Here is a 16,991-nt window from a genome sequence, read left to right as displayed (position 1 = left end):
CTAGTCTCATATTGTTAGAGATGACTCTGATACGTGCAGTCAAGTTGGGTGATCGGTCAACTGACCCTGTGGTTAAGGTGTTGATGATGGGATTAGATGATTTCTTTTGCTCACATAAGCACGTTGTCGTGAAGACTATTTTAGCAACTGAGGGATTTGTGTTTTTCGTTACAACGATTGTGAAAGCTTTGACCCATGGGGTTGACAACAGGATGGTTTATGACAACCTTATTATACTTATGCTCTTAGGTAATCTTTTCATTTTTCTTATAAGGAACTTTTAGAACTATAGTTTACCAAACACTTACCAATTTTTTTTCACAACTGTTTATTCTCACAACACAACAAAAACCGTTTGGAAAAAAAAAATGCAATCCAAACTAGCCCTTAATTGGATGAGCTTACGTGCATGCATACATTTTGTATGGAGTCAACTCTTGATTTTTGTTATCAGTGACATTTTCTGAGGTTTATAGTTTCTTCTGCTAATAATTAGACATCATTAAATTTCCTCAACTGGTTATACTTATCCCTTACCCTTAAGTTTTCGAATTGCAAGACTTGTGGCAGCCCTCTATATTTTGCTGGAGAAAAACTATTTGCGCTTTGCAGCCTATCGAATGAGAAGCCAAGTTGGAACAAGATAACGCATGCTACATTATTGCACACAATACTCACAGAAGAATAATCATTTGTTAATTACATTTGAGTTAGAGACGATGTTTTTGAGGGAAATCTCGGAATAAAATAAAAAATTGGGTGTTATAATTGAGTGAAATTACAATTAGTAATGTCAAATCCATAATTCATGTTGCTCATATTAATTATTGTTCTCAGCAAAAGGCGTTCGTTATTTCGTATGCCTAATTTACCTCATGAGGAGGGTAGGGTGGGGGTAGTAGGTGTGTGGGGGTTGAGGCAAATAATAACTCATATAAATGATAATTCCACGATAGTTAGTTTGGCCGTGCAAACTACACATATATGGACTTCAAAGGAAAGGACATGGAAGAGAAGGAAGCCGGAGAAGTTCGATACCCGGGAATGCGGAAGCGGCCATTAGGCGGCAAGTAAGCAGCTCAAATTCACAACTCAAAAAGGCATGACATGAGTGTTTGGCTTGGGACTTTTAACACAGCCGAAGAGGCAGTTAGAACTTATGGTAGAGCTATGAAATCCCGTTCCTGGATTTCACTATTGTAATCTACGTATTTTGTATTCGCGGGATTTTATAGTATTTTTGCGAATTTAAATTAATTTTAGATTTTAATTACTTAATTACAAAGTTTGAATTTTTGAAAATAATTTTTAAATCCGTAGACCTTCGGGGGTCACTCTTAATGTTTTCAAATTAAGCTCAACCCCACGAGACGTAGGCGAAGGCCATTCGTGAATCGGGACGAGAAAGGAAACGTTATGGACGTTAGAAGTTTCTTTAAAAAAAGAAAAAATAAAAAGAAAAAAAAAAGAAAAATGAGAGCTGCTAGATGGCAGCAAGAGAGAAGGAAAAAAAAGATAGGTGGTGGGAGGGACGAAAAAAAAAAAAAGGGGAGGAGGATAAAAGAAAGAAAAGGAGGAAGAAAGAGAGGGTGCTGCCCAATTGAGGAGAAAGGAAAGAGAGAGTGACCAATCAGAAGAGGGAGAAATGAGGGGAAATGAGGGAGAGGAGATACACCGGATCCCTTTACCAGGTTTTCCATTTCAACCCGACCCGGCGGCGCCATTGATTCCGATGTAATTTTCGGTGGTTCTCCGGCAAATTAAAACCCTCATCACTTGGAATCATCCTAGGATCCTTCCCTCTACCTTTCTCATACAAAAATCCGAGCCAATTTGGCTCTAATTCGTGGAATTCGAACCAAGAGTCCGAAGGGTGCACGGCGGCGATCCGCCCATTTCCGAAAGGTTTTCCGTCAACCATCATCATTCACATGTGTCCCTTGAGTTCAAGAACAAAGCCCATAGGTGGGTTAAGGCGTCAGAGCTGTTTTGGTGTCGAATCACGAACACCCAAATTTAAGGGTTTCTGGTGGATCGAGACAATGTTCATGTGTTTCTAGGCCGAATTGGACTTCGGCCCAGGTATAAAAATTGCTCCCCTCACTGATATCTACATGTTCTTCCTAAAATAATTTAGAGTAGGTGGAATTTTCCAATGAATCAGGGCGATCGACCAGCGCATGGGTCGAGACCTCACCTACCCTTCCTAAACTAATTTGGATACCCTTATTCCATATGTGACATTTGATTGATGAAATCTCATCGTATGACTATAGTTTTGATAGAGACCGCCACTTGGACATTTTATGATTTGATGATCCGACCATTGGATCGTCACCAAACCTTAATACGTTATAGTATGTAATATTTAAGGACCATAGGAACTGATGGATTGGAAATCTGACGTACGGATCTTCCCAAATTGAATTTCTAAATTTGTAAAACCAAATGTCGATAGCAACCTACTTTTAGCAATTGGCGGAGATCGACCGTTGGATCGTTCCAAAATTTTAGAAGATAAATGAGACCCTTGGGAAGTTACGGATTGAAAATCCATGGGCGGATGTTCCAGATTGACTTGTATAAGTTTGTGGACCCTACTTTTGACAGAGGCTTAACTTTTGGTCAATATACTACGAATTGATCTTAAATGTGAAAACCAGTATTACTAGAGACTATGTAGGGCTTAGTGTGACATCGCACATCGTCCAGGGGAGTGATCCTTGTATGTATATTCCCATCTTTACCTAGCACGAGGCCTTTTGGGAGCTCACTGGCTTCGGGTTCCGTAGGAACTCCGAAGTTAAGCGAGAAGGGGGCTAGAGCAATCCCATGATGGGTGACCCACTGAGAAGTTGCTCGTGAGTTCCCAAAAACAAAACCGTGAGGGAATGGTAAGCCCAAAGCCGACAATATCGTGCTACGGTGATGGAGCGGGCCCGGGAAGTGATCCGCCCCGGGCCGGGATGTGATACTTAGTGGGCCTATATTGGTTAGTAAGTTATCCCAGATTATATATACATTAGTTTACGTGTATGGGACGTCATTATTGGTGAACCGGCACAATAACTAAGTTAGTGAACCGGGTGGTCGCCCTTCTCGTGGTCATACAAGCCCAAATCAGCAATGCGATCATCCCCAAAAGCACGACCCTTTTTACCGCTTCTAGCAGGCATTATCACTCCGATGATTAATACAACTCCCAGAACACCAAGCACCAGTACTGCTTTTTCTCCACTACCCACATTCATCCTGGCCAGGATAACAATGATGACGAACAAACAAAGAGCAGAAAGGATGACACCCATAGCTAACCTGTAACACAAGTAAGGGACATTTAAATTTTAGGGCCTAAATAAGATGAATCTAATTTAGGTCCTGAATCTAATTTAGGTCCTGGTTTCACAAGTCAATGCCATGCCAAGTTAAACTACACCTATGACTCCTTTTGTTTACAAACATTTACCATCTATAACTAGGAATTTCATTCCATATCCACTCCAATAAAATTCAACCATGAATAGATGATGCAACATTCAAAATTAACCAAGGGAAGTGTTATTGGCACTCCAAAAATCTCATTCTACACTCCTCACAAGTGTATTTTTCTTTCTAAATAGATAAAGTTTGGAGTGTAGAATGAGAATTTTGGAGTGCCAATAACAATTCCCTTAACCAAACTCAATATACATGGTATAACCACAAAATTGAAGAATAATTATCATAAGTACTTACACACATAGAGACTATATACCATAGGTATATTTGTTAGAAACTTAATTGGACTAAACTATCATTTAGTGAAGGACGAAATGTATTTGGTAACAATACAGTTTGACGTAAGTTGCAAATGTGGAAAAAACTGCTTCCTCTTATTAAGGAAATATGGATAACAATTGTGGAGATAACACTTACATCCCACTTATTTGATGAAACTGCTGTTAACCGACAAAAACCAACTCTCCATGATAGAGGGAAGTTGGTGAATGTTGATCTATATAAGGACTCCCTACTCGTAAAGAAAAGTTCTACGTTATTGGGTTCTATCACCTTAAGAACATTAAGTCTTTCAACGAGTAGAAGATATCATTTTTCTTGTTCTGCAATGGCTGCCTCAGGTATCATGTTAACATCTGTTAGTAATCTAGGAAACTTGTTAATATTATGTACTCCTAGTTTTCCAACATTTGGTATCAAAGCCAAATTAACAAATCCTAGATTCGAATGTATGTGTCGAACTGCATATGTTTTCAGTATGTGAATTTTTTTTTATGAAATGTGTTGAACCAAAGCACATGACAAAATCGGCAGCAGCACTCATGCTTTCCATTATTCCATCCGACAACACATGACATCACCGTTCAATAAAATGCATGAGGTAGTCTTGCCTCAGAAGTTTTTTAATGTCATGCAGCACTTACGATAATATTTTGAATTCACCAAAGTGAATGATTTGGATGTATATTCTAGCAAAGAAGGGTTTAAAGATTCATTGCATGTTCATACTCTTTTCCAAAGGAAAGAATATATAAAATGCGTAAGGTTTCAATGAATCATTCCTTGTATAATCTTGTAATTATCTTGTCCAAAGACTTGATGTATCTGTGATAAAAGATGATTGAAGTGGTCAGAATGTACATGATGACTTTGAAGGAGTGTTTATATTTCTAACCTAAAAGGGATATATAAACATGTGTAAGTGATGCATGAAATTAAAATTGTATTTAATGTTTATTTGGCTGCCTTAGCAACCTCATTTGCACTTAGCCTTTCGTCGATCGAGCCTCTCAATGGGAGAAACTTCAAAAGGTGGAAACAAGACATTGAGATTTTGATAGGCTTGATGGATCTCGATTTAGCATTGAGAGATGATGAACCTGCACTACTGACTGACACTTCAACTGCTGCGCAAAGATTGAAGCATGAAAAGTGCAGAAAGTCAACAGGATATCGCTTATGGTGATGAAAAGAACCATGAGTGAGACTCTGAGAGGTGGGATACCTGCATGTGACAAAGCTAAGGATTTTCTAGATTCAATTGGAGCAAAGTTCAAAGAGTTCGAGAAAGCTGAGATGGGTGAATTGATGACGACGCTGACCAGTTTGAAATTTGATGAAGGCAAAGGTGTAAAGGAGCACATACTGAAGCTTGTTGACACTGCAACAAAATTGAAGGACTTGGGGGTCCCAGTTGATGATGCTTTTGTTGTTCATATGACATTAACTTCTCTACCTCAATCCTTTGATCAATTGAAGATCACTTAGAGCAACTCCAGCGTTGGAGCCCTCCCCCTGGCAATGCACTATTCAATCCACCTAATGAACAGTAACTGCCCTTAATGAACAGTAAATAGCCCTGGCAATAGAATTTGCATCTCCACCGTTACACTTCAATAGCCCTGGCAATAGGCAATAAAATATTAGTATTTTATTTATTTATAAAAGAATACAAATAATAAATAATAAATAACAAATAAATAATACAAACAATAAATAATAAATTATGACGGTAACAAATAAATAATACAAACAATAAATAATAAATTTTGTACGTAACAAATAAATAATACAAACAATAAATAATAAATTTTGTACGTAACAAATAAATAATACAAACAAATAATTATAATGTAAATTTGGGTATCAAATAAATAATATATTGTTACCTGATCCGAGTAATTTTCCCCACTTCGAATATTACTACTAGCTTGTGCCAAGGCGTCTCTCCACGTACTAAACGATTGGCTAAGTAATTTCCAACGACTGGACATCGATTCTTTGGTTCTTTTCCCACCAATTTTCTCAAGAAAATTGGTATGAATAAGACTCCACATCTCTCGCAACTGCATCTCATTACCCGTAAGCGAACTATGAGTAACTTCAACCTAGCTAGTACACAACGCAACATCTTCAATAAGCGACCAATTCGTACCTGCACCAGTGGTCATTTTGTTGAAAAAAAGGGATTCAAACTTTGAGACAAAGAAAGGAATGTGATTGAAAGTAGTTGAGAAAATATGAAATTGTTGTGTAGGTAGATGATAATGAGAAGGTATTTATAGAAAAGTAAAAACAATTTTTTTTACAATTTTTTTTAGATTTTTCAGATTTTTTTTTGAATTTTTTTGAATTTTTTTTTGAATTTTTATTCAATTAATTAATCTCTGCCGTTGGATATAAAAAAATTTGAATTCCAACACTCCAGATTGTGCCACGTGTCACAATGGTAACTTTTCTTAATTTTAAAACTATTTTTCTTTTTTTATTTATTTATAAAGAATATTAATATCCACCGTTCGATCTGAGATCAACGGTGGATATTAAATCTGACTGTTTTTTTTTTTTTTACCGTTGAGATCGAACGGTCCAAATAAAGTTACCGTTGAGATCGAACGGACCGTGGGAAGCCACGTGGCTTCCCAACGGTAACTGACAGCCTTTTTTTTTCTTCTGATTTTTGTGTCGGCGACGCGCCCCCACGCGCGAGTGGGGTGCACGCGCCTGACACAAAAAAAATTAAATATTGCGCTGACGCCAGGCTGGCGTCAGCATGATGTCACGTAGCCCTTGGGCTCTTGGGCTGGCAATCCCCCATGGGCTTGGAGCTCGAGCCTCCACCTTCGGTCGGGCTAGCCCACGCTGGAGCCCTCCCACCGGCCCTCGGGCCCTTGTTTTCGACCCTGTCCCCCGAGCCAAACCCAACGCTGGGCTTGCTCTTACAACACACAGAAGCAAAAATGGTCACTAGATGAACTAATTTTCATATGTGCTCAGGAGGAAGGCAAGCTCAAAAGAAACACTAACTTTGGTGTTGTGAACTTGGTGCACAAATCTCTAGAATATGTTGAAATGTGGGAATAAGAAACTCTTATATGAATTGCATGTATGAATGTGTATTTATATGTATTTGCATGGTTGTCAGTACGCCATTACAATTATGAAGTGATGGTTTAAGACTGAGTTGTAGTAATAAATATGCATGTGCTGAATCTATATGATTATTCTGAGTTATATAGCTTATATATCACAAAGTGTTATATGATTTTTAATTCAGGGAACTGTGATTATCCAAAGATGATCCATAAAGTTGATTGAATTGATTCATAGAAAAATGAATGTTAAGTTCATTGAAAGTTTGACATCATACATATTAGAGTCAAATGATAGTGATTTTAGAATGCATGTGCCAATGAGCTGCACATGGTTTTCTAGAGTTCGACATTTGAACTGATACTGGTAGATGTGGGGAAGCAAGTTACGTGTAACTGGATGTGATCACTAAGGAGTCAATATTGTAATTGTGATAACACTTTGATTAAATGATTAGTTTACGTCCAAGTGGGAGAATGTTAGAAACTTAATTGGACTAAACTATCATTTAGTGAAGGACAAAATGTATTTGGTAACAATACAGTTTGATGTAAGTTGCAAACGTGGAAAAAAACTGCTTCCTATTATTAAGGAAATATGGATAACAATTGTGGAGATAACTTACATCCCACTTATTTGATGAAACTGCTGTTAACTGACAAAAACCAACTCTCCATGATAGAGGGAAGTTGATGAATGTTGATCTATATAAGGACTCCCTACTCGTAAGGAAAAGTTCTGCGTTATTGGGTTCTATCACCTTAAGAACATTAAGTCTTTCAACAAGTAGGAGATATTTTTTTTCTTGTTCTACAATGGCTACCTCAGGTATCATGTTAACATCTGTTAGTAATCTAGGAAACTTGTTAATATTATATACTCCTAGTTTTCCAACAATATTAACATTGGTGCAACACCATAGCCATCTTAGTACATATGTATGGATAAATCATCTTGAGTTCGATTCCCTTCGGGAATCAAAGAAAAGAAAAAGGAAGAAGAAAACACAATTTTACACTCACTACTAAAAATTTCCATAGGCTATCCTACACCAATAGAGTATCCCTACACAGCCATAGGGTTGATGACCTTTAGAGTTGATGACCTTTAAGACATCTATGCTACTATTTGGAGGCAACTGCTGCAGTTTACTATATTTATCTTTTATATATCGACCTTTATCTATTACCTCCTGTCTTGGTTGAAATGTTCTTAAGAACTAGGTGAAGAAAAATAAATGTTGTATATTATTGGACAATTAATCTGATAAACAGCCTCGTAAAGGAATTAATATGAAAACTAGCAAAATGATAAATTCCTAAAATTTTGGGAAGAAAATGACAAACAAGCCATTTTGAACATGTGGGGTATATTAGGTAATAAAATGAAAACCATAAACCATGGAGAGAAAAAGATTGAGTTGGAACATAGATGCTAACATGGACATACAATCAAAGGACTAAAATCCATAAGCTTACATCATGTTTTGATCCAAACTTCTACTTATCACGTGAATCTGAATTTTACACCAAGAAGAAGAAGAACATGCTGGCTGTTAATTAACCATTGATTTCAATCTTGCATCATATTTTGATCTACAAATTATCTAAGGATATGAATCTAACTTTTACACAAGAAGAAGAAGAAGAAGAAGAAGAAGAAGAAGAAGAAGAGGAAGAAGAAGAAAGGAGGAGAAGGAAAGAAGAATAAGGGACGGCGATGATGATGATCCCTGCATCTGGCCGCTCCTGAAGACTGAAGATGATGATAATACCTGCAACTGGCTGCTCCTGAAGATTGAAGAAGAAAATATCAAACAAGTAAGCTAATTTTGTAGTAGTTTGTATATATATACACAGTCATAGAGTACTGGCAGTCAATGCAACTAATCGTATGCCCTCTCTGATGTGTCCAATTCAAGGCAATGTACGTAACATATATTTTAATGTTATTGGCTACTGATCTATTGATTTTCTTCATTATTTTATTATTATTTCTTAGGATCGATGGGATGACGAGAAAATATCAACAAAATTTTATTTGTACTCACCTAGCTATATACATGCAATGGACGCAAGCAATGACTAATGTTGAGTGAATGAGATCCAGTTGATTTACACATAAGAAGAATCTACCAGCTGCAGGTTGTCGAATTAAAATAGTTTCTTAATTATTCAAAATGATTAAAAACGTTTTTGATCAAAGTGTTTTGGGAATCAATTCTTAAAAATGTAAGTACATTCTGAAAAAACACTTGAAGTATTTACTGTAAGAAGCACATAACTGGTGTATCTTGCATGACACACTTTAAGTGCTTTTGAAACCAAAAAAAAATTCACCAAAACGCTTATTTTAGAACAATTCCAAACGAGTCCAACATCAATTAAAACAACTTTAGAGAGAAACGATGGAGTTGAAAGATAAACAAATTAATCATGCATTCTTTTAACCCAAGAGCAGGTCAAGTCCCAAAACACCTACACATAAATGATTCAAAGCCTAAGACCACAAGATCGAAAACCCAAATCAAGAACCCCAAATTAAGTTACGTATAACCTACGTCTCTCATTTCATACTTTATTGAAGCTCTAGCCCCCTTGATTCTTTTACCGGCTCTATTTTGCTGCTGCCTTTTTAGTTCATTCCGTTTTGTAGGATGTTTAGTTTTATTTTTTTTTGGAAAAACCTAGCTTAATTACAATATTAATTAGTAATGTTGTTGACCCCTATTACATGTGTTCACATGACTTTGCAGTAGGTGTTAACTGTTGGTCTTGTATGCCCGGAACAAAATTTTGTGGATGTGAAAATAATTCCAGTCAAAATTCCACATGCATGCGCGTAGATGACAAATAATTAAACTTAATTTGTTTAATATTTGAGCCTGCGAAAGTCCATGTGAGTCTGTGAGGACTGAATCTCAGACAAAAATATCAATGATGAAGGGGACGTAAAACTATCAGTTCCATTTTAGGCAAACAACATTCTTAATTCTTCTTTCTGTATATGGCTCTCATCCGACGGTCACATTTTGAGCAATGAAGGTGGACTCCATAAACTGACCTCCCTGTCCCTGCACACCAATTTATTACAGAAGAAAAATGATTATATTCTCATTGCAGGGTGGAATATATTTCGGGGGAGGAGGTTCATGAGGAGGGTGAGGATGGTGGGGAGTGGGGGGAGGAGGGGCGGCGGGGTTTGTGGCCAATCAACATCGTTTTATTGACACTTGCTTTTCTTCCCAGCTGAATCCTAAATAGGTAGTTTATTACTAGTGTTACTTTGCTGTCACATATGTAAAAAGGTATTGAAATTCACATCCCAATTACAAGTTTAATTACAACCTCTCTCTCTATCTCACCCACACACAAATTAACTAGTAGATGCATTATTTTCATAACATTTTATAACAGAGGGCATACTAGAGTGACACAAAATCAATGGAACATTTTATCTAGTACTCTCTATTTTTCCTTCTCAAAAGATTTGAACATTTTAATCTAGCGACTTTAATATATAATTTTGAGTGTTACTGTCTCATAAATGTGGTATTACTAATCTACGTGTAATAAGTGAACGATATATTTTTTTGGTAAAAAGTGAACAATATAGTTGATATTTAATAACCTATTATATAATATTAGTACATGTAACATAAGCAGAATAGTAACACCACATCAATGTGAGCATCACACTAAAAAATTCATGGGATAAAATATCTAATTATTTGCCAACTCAACATTTTATATATAATAGGGACGTATTTCAGGTCTGTATTCCACACGGCATATCCTGGGTTCAATTCATGGCGTTGATGAATCACACGATGTTAGACAGAAAGAGACTAAAATGCCTATATAAGTCTTCTTAGCTCTCGGAAGAATGATATTGTGATCAAAACCACCAACCAGTCCCCTTTAATAGGCATATAGGTGTGCAAAACAAAAAATTAGAATAACTTCATATAATTCATCAAAGTTGTGACTCACTTATACGTGCCAAAGAAAAGGTGACTGATGACTTCAAAGGGTCAATTGCAGATTAATGGTGCGTTTGATTAGTAAGCAGAAGTTTCATATATATGATGCTTAATGACTAAGCCGAGTACATTATTAACACTAATCAATAATGCACTTATCTAAAACTCAATATGCACATATGTACATTCGTTTCATTTTCGAGGAAGCTTGGTTGGCTCTCACAACTTTAAAAAGCTTTCCAAATTTAGCATAATCCAGAGAGGTGGGTTTGCAGACAAAAGGGCAGGGTGGTTAACAGTCGCTGCATGCAATAAGACATCAAAGCTTTGAAGGGTTCTCTTGAAATGACACATATACCCCCAATAATTCAAAGCTTACATCCGTGTAGCATGCATGAATATGGGAGGTCTTCGCGTACTGATTAGGCATTAAGATTACAGACCATGGACCACTTTGCATACCTGCAATTCCATGTGCTCCGATCCCAAACCTACAGTTTTAACATGTAAGCGTTAAAATTTACCAGTATTCACAACTAGGAGCAATCGAGGACTTCTCTGCGTCCTAGGACGCGTATTAAAAGTGACCAAGATGAATATCAATGTGATTAATTGTTATTCTTTTGGGAAGAAAAAAATATGAACAGGTAATCAACAATGTAAAAGGATGAATAATTATTTATAGGGATACTTTGCATGTGGTCCTTAGTCTCTAACACTCTAAATCCTTAATGGTATTCAAAGTTTGATCAAAGTCCCTTGACTTTGTACACCTCATTATGTTACTATTAATATTTATATTTTTATAGTTTTGACATTAATTGTTTGATATTTTATGAGATTTATAATCCTATAAATTTAAAATCTCTCATTATAATAGTATTATAAACGGCTACAATAAAAAAATTCAAACATTTTGATTGAATAAATGGATAAAAACTATGTAACAATAAGAAATAATAAATGGTAAAAGAATATATCCATAGTGTTAAAAAAATTGGTACATTTCACATATAACAAAGTGGTACATTAATAAAGAAGAATGGGTACATTATAAATAAATTAGGGTCCAAAAAGATTAAAAAATTATGAGTACAAATGAAAATTTAAAATCTACGGGCGCAAAAAGAAATTAATACATGGGCACAAATAAAAACTAAAAAGAAAATACTACAAATTTAAAAAACAGTTGCAAATTAAAAGTTGGTACAAACTAAAAATATAAATATATGATACAAAGTTTAGCCATAAAACATAAATATACCATATATATGTAATTTTTCTATCATTGATTAATTATACAATGTCACATGACGGTAAACACATAGGCACAAATATAAATAAAACTTTAAAAAATATGGGCACAAAAAGAAATTAATATATGGGTACAAAAAAAAAAAATTGAAAAGAAAATTGGTACAAATTAAAAAAGGTTTGCAAATTAAAAATGGGTACAAACTAAAAATAATAATATAAGATAAAAAATTTAGTCATAAATATAAAAATACTAATTGTAACATTTTTAACACTAAGGGAATATATTTAAAAATAAAAAATATTTATGATTGAAATAATTAATGATGTTATTAATACCTAAGGACATTGATCAAAAATTGAAAAAGAATAGGTTTTAATCAATGGAGTAGCAAAAAGAATGATAGGAACCTAATTTCTCCTCATTTATAAATAATGCAGAAAAAACTCGAAAAACATACACATATATAAACGGAAATACTTGAAACGATGAGGGAAGGGGGGAATGGGGCAGGTGAGATGGGAGGAAAGGAGGAGGATTAGAGAGAGGGGTAATTAAGGACACATTTTTAATATGGGAAGTATTATTGACACTCCAAAAATCTCATTCTACACTTCTTACAAGTGTATATTTCTTTCTAAATATAGAAAGTTTGGAGTGTACAATGAGAATTTTGGAGTGTCAATAACAATTCCATGGACATATTGATTCGAATTTTCAAGTTAAGGAGGCATTTTGGTAATATAATTTGGAAAGACGGACCAATTGCCAAGCTAAGTTGTAACCAAATATAGTACGTCTCTACAAATTCATTCGCCACAGTTCATCTTGCCAAACTTGAAACCCAACAGACAAGGAGAGAAAGCAGAGGTAAAGCAGCAATCCCTCTAAGTCTTTTGCTTCCAAAGTCCTCCTTCTGCCTCTCTCTCTCTCCCTCCCTCCCTCTTTCTCTCCCTCCCTTTCTCTCTTCTACGAATGTCATCATTAGGGTTTTTAGAAAACCAGGTTCCTACTTCTGATCACACTTCTTTTGTTTATTGTAGCACTCTTTCATTTAAGAATTTTATTGGGTACAACTCTCTCATCATTTATTTTCATCTAACAAAAACAAGAACCCTTTAGTACTTATAGCATACTAATAATTAAACCATTTTTCCCATATATAATCCGCATATACATGCTTTTTTATGCTCAAATGTGTATTTTGAACTAGCTAATTGTTGGGTTTATTGGGTCTTGATCTAAATCAGGAATTTGAGCACTGGTGGAGTCAGAGTTCCATCAATTTCTTCTAGCTTTTCCTACAAACTAAAGAAGAAAACCTACATAAATATGGGAAGGGGCAAGATAACTATTTCGAGGATAGAAAACCGAACCACAAGGCAAGTGACTTTTGCGAAACGACGGGCAGGGCTGATCAAGAAGACTCATGAGCTTTCTGTGCTATGTGATGCCCAGATCGGCCTTGTCATTTTCTCAAGCACTGGCAAGATGTTTCAGTACTGCAGTGAGTCATCAAGGTGATGAACTAGCTAGCCCTCCTATTTTTTATATGTTTTATATTTTCTTGCTTTCTTGGTGTTTTTTTGGGGTTTGTTTTATTTTTTTTCTTTATTCTGATGTGTTTGCCAGATGGGTTTTATCATGATCTGGTTGCATAATTTGTGTATATTTTTCCAGTTTGGAGATTAATGGTTACACAAGTTTGATTAATGTTTCTCTTTCATTTTACAGCAGATCATATTTTGATTTCTGGGTTCGCTTTTTTTCCAAATCACTCAACTCTTCTCTCCTTTCGTTTTTCTTTTCAGTGATCTATGTGTTTTATTGTTATTGTTGCCATTTGGGTTTTCGTTTTTTCTACAGTCTTCTTGTACATGGTCTGCTCTCTCCCCCCCACCCCCCCCCCCCCCCCCCCCCCCCCAACACCACAAAAAAAAACAGTGTAAGTTATTTATTTTTCCTTTAATTTCTTTTTCTGAGCACCACAGGTTGATCTTTACACACTATGGTTTGGTTTTCAGTTTTGGCTCATTAGCCTCATCAAATTTAAATGATTTGACCAATTGAGTATGCTTGCTATTTGGTCAGATCTGTATACCTAGGGTTTTCCTAACCTATTAATTTCTCACTGAGGCACTCATGATTAACTATGTCAGCAAAAACAAATAGTAAGAAATAAATAATTCACAGTCAATAGTTATTTCTGCCACAGACTATGTCTTCCTACTACAGTTTCTACGGTTTCTACAGTCTGATCTTACTCTTTATTTTCATTTGATCGTTTCTCTCTTTTGAATTTTGGGTAAATCAGATTTTTATATTCGTTATAGAGTTGAAGTTTCTCTGAGTTTAAAAAATATATATTATAGTGCTACATTTGTTCTCTTGTAATTGGACCTGCTAGATCGTTATAACAGTGCTTTGCATGAAACGTTATAATGAATTATTTTTCCAGATCTTTACTGAGTGAAATGTAAATTAATTATGTAACATACATACGCCTATCAATTACAATGCTACACGTCCAATTAAGTTATACATGATGCAACTTTGGAAATTAAATTTATAGTAATCAGTATATATCATGAACTGCATGGTTTTGTTTGTATGTTTTATAGCATGGAGGAGCTTATTCAAAGATACCAGGTTACCAAAGGGATTCGAGTACCGCAACACAACGACACGGTATATGCACTCAATGATTATGTACTGAATTTGAATTCAAAACCAATATGGTTATTCTAAGTACTTATGTTCTGAGAATTAAGTGTGGCATACCTTGTAATTTGTGGACGAAGGAATATATGAATGCTGAGTTGAGAAAAATGAGGAGAGAAACTCAGCATCTGGAATTGAGTTTGCAACGCTACACGGGCGAGGATTTACGCTGCGTTCGATTTGATGATCTGGTGGAGCTTGAACACCAGCTGGAGGAGTCTGTTAACAGGGTTCGGGCTAGGAAGGTAATCTTCAATTGTCTCCTAATTACAATATCTTTAGGGGAGTGTTATCGACACATCCATTTTTACTTCTCACACAACCCTCTTAATTTTCTGTCATTGGATAGAATGAATTGATGAAGATCAATGTCCCAAAATTAATAAGAGTGTGAGAAAGGTAAAAAAAAGTGTGAGAAAGGTAAAAAAAAGTGTGTAAATAGTATTATCCTATCTTTATATTGATGTTATATACGTATGCCCTTTAGTTAACTATATTTCAGTGTTACACGTTTAACTTTGGTACTGTATGATTTGTAACAGTCACATTAGGATGTCCATTAACAAATAACAAAAATTCTACTATGCTCCTGTGTATCCAATAAACTAAGACTTTTAATTACCAGTAGATATTGATCAGTGAATTCTTGACCAATGATTTGATGATCAAAAGTTTGGTGTATATGATTCTCCGTAACATACTAAAGAATCCCGTATTTTAATTACCTAACCTTTTTTGTTCAAATATTTCTTGGTTTTTTTATTTTTAATTTTTTTTTTCAAATGACTAATTAATTGGAAAATTGGTGTACAGTTTGAGGTCTTGCAACAGCAGACAGACAATCTTCTTGCAACGGTAAATTTTTAAACTCATGATAGCTAGCAATATATTAACTTTTTGGTGAATGATCTGAAATACTGATGGGTTGCTTTGTCATGGAACTTAGACCAAAAGACTGGAGGAAGAAAATGAGCAATTATTCCATCTGGTGAGTATCTGCAGGGTTATATCTAACTTTTAAATTACTGAAATATCCCTGAGTCAATATATACATAACCTAAAGCTCTCCATATATATAAGATTCATTTTACACTCGAATTCATTGCTAGCATGCAGTTAATTTGATTAGTTTATCAAATATAATAGTTATCCATGTTGCGTACGTTCTTATGGAAACTTAGATTAAGGCGCATCAGGCTGCAGCATTTGGTCATGATCAGGCGCATCTTGAGGCTCATGAGCAGGTGGAGAATCTGGAGATGCTGCCGAAATCTGAAGAGCGTCGATATGTGCTCGATCAATTCCCATTTGGAGGTGAAGAACAACCAAGCAGTGTGCTTCAGCTTGCTACTTTGCAGCCTCAGCCTCAGTTCAACCCTTACCCTCACCAGCCTGATCATCATCATCCCGGCCTTCTCGATTTCAATCTGAGCGGCCCTTCTATGTACGGTATGTAGCAGCAGTTTTATATATTATATGATCACGATCACACAAAGACACAGTGTTAAGTTGTATTGGTATATAATATACATGCAGCCTAATTAACTATTCTTTTTACTTCTTTATAACAACATGTTCCTATTTACAACTATGGTATTAATTTTATCTAAATCTTATTAGTTTTGTTGTTCTGCAGAGTGACAGTTTATGAGAAGGGCAAGCTAGCTCTGGCATGCGTTAAAAAAAGATATATATGACTTGTTAAGAATATTATCTGATCAGGGTCCTTTTATGTTATGGATTTGGGGTTCCACATTTCTAATTTACTTTTGAATTTCTAGCAAAAGATGATGTTGGTTTTTGTCAATATATATCATGAATATTGATGATGAGTGATGAGTGATTACTAATATTTTACATACAATTAATATTATTGGGGTTCTGGTTACAATATTTACATTATTTAGTCTACGACGATATCAAAGAATTCAATGTAGTAACTTGTTTTGGTCTTGATTTGTTTGCCTACATTTTGAACAAATAGAAGTAATTATAAGATACACCCAAAGGTGTTAAGGTATTTATATGCATTTTGATGAGAAAGTCAACTTGGTTTTGGGCTTTGATCGAAAAAACCTTGTGGCAACCTTGGGCAAGGCCTTTGTGAAGGAAGTATCCTTGTGGCAAGCTCGATACAATTAGGAAATCTTGCATCACAAGCTT

The 16,991-nt window shown here is 35.4% G+C and overlaps 1 protein-coding gene across 3 annotated transcripts; it reads left to right on the top strand.

Annotated features, from left to right (window-relative positions):
* Positions 1-12,899: 12,899 nt before the first annotated feature.
* GOA (MADS-box domain-containing protein GORDITA) lies at positions 12,900-16,723 on the top strand. Of its 3 annotated transcripts, none has more exons than XM_088693243.1 (8): positions 12,900-12,977; positions 13,358-13,627; positions 14,729-14,795; positions 14,909-15,073; positions 15,642-15,683; positions 15,775-15,816; positions 16,010-16,277; positions 16,465-16,723. In XM_088693243.1, the coding sequence occupies exons 2-8, from the start codon at positions 13,440-13,442 to the stop codon at positions 16,467-16,469; spliced, it is 777 nt and encodes a 258-aa protein (XP_088549369.1). In that variant the 5' UTR covers positions 12,900-12,977; positions 13,358-13,439; the 3' UTR covers positions 16,470-16,723. The 3 variants fall into 3 exon arrangements, with proteins under 3 accessions (XP_088549369.1, XP_088549370.1, XP_088549368.1); XM_088693244.1 differs by having other exon boundaries at positions 12,945-13,112; positions 16,025-16,277; XM_088693242.1 differs by having other exon boundaries at positions 12,945-13,112.
* The last annotated feature ends 268 nt before the right edge of the window (positions 16,724-16,991 follow it).

This window comes from Pyrus communis, chromosome 5 (assembly GCF_041283825.1).
Source record: "Pyrus communis isolate YQ-2024b chromosome 5, ASM4128382v1, whole genome shotgun sequence".
NCBI classification, from domain to species: domain Eukaryota; kingdom Viridiplantae; phylum Streptophyta; class Magnoliopsida; order Rosales; family Rosaceae; genus Pyrus; species Pyrus communis.
Note: the sequence above shows the minus strand (reverse complement) of the source record. Positions and strands in the feature narration are given on the sequence as shown.

Coding starts and splice junctions, on each gene's coding strand:
- GOA (XM_088693243.1), top strand. CDS start 13,440: ATGGGAAGGGGCAAGATAACTATTTCGAGGATAGAAAACCGAACCACA. Junction 13,628..14,728: donor TACTGCAGTGAGTCATCAAG/GTGATGAACTAG, acceptor TATGTTTTATAG/CATGGAGGAGCTTATTCAAA. Junction 15,074..15,641: donor ACAGGGTTCGGGCTAGGAAG/GTAATCTTCAAT, acceptor ATTGGTGTACAG/TTTGAGGTCTTGCAACAGCA.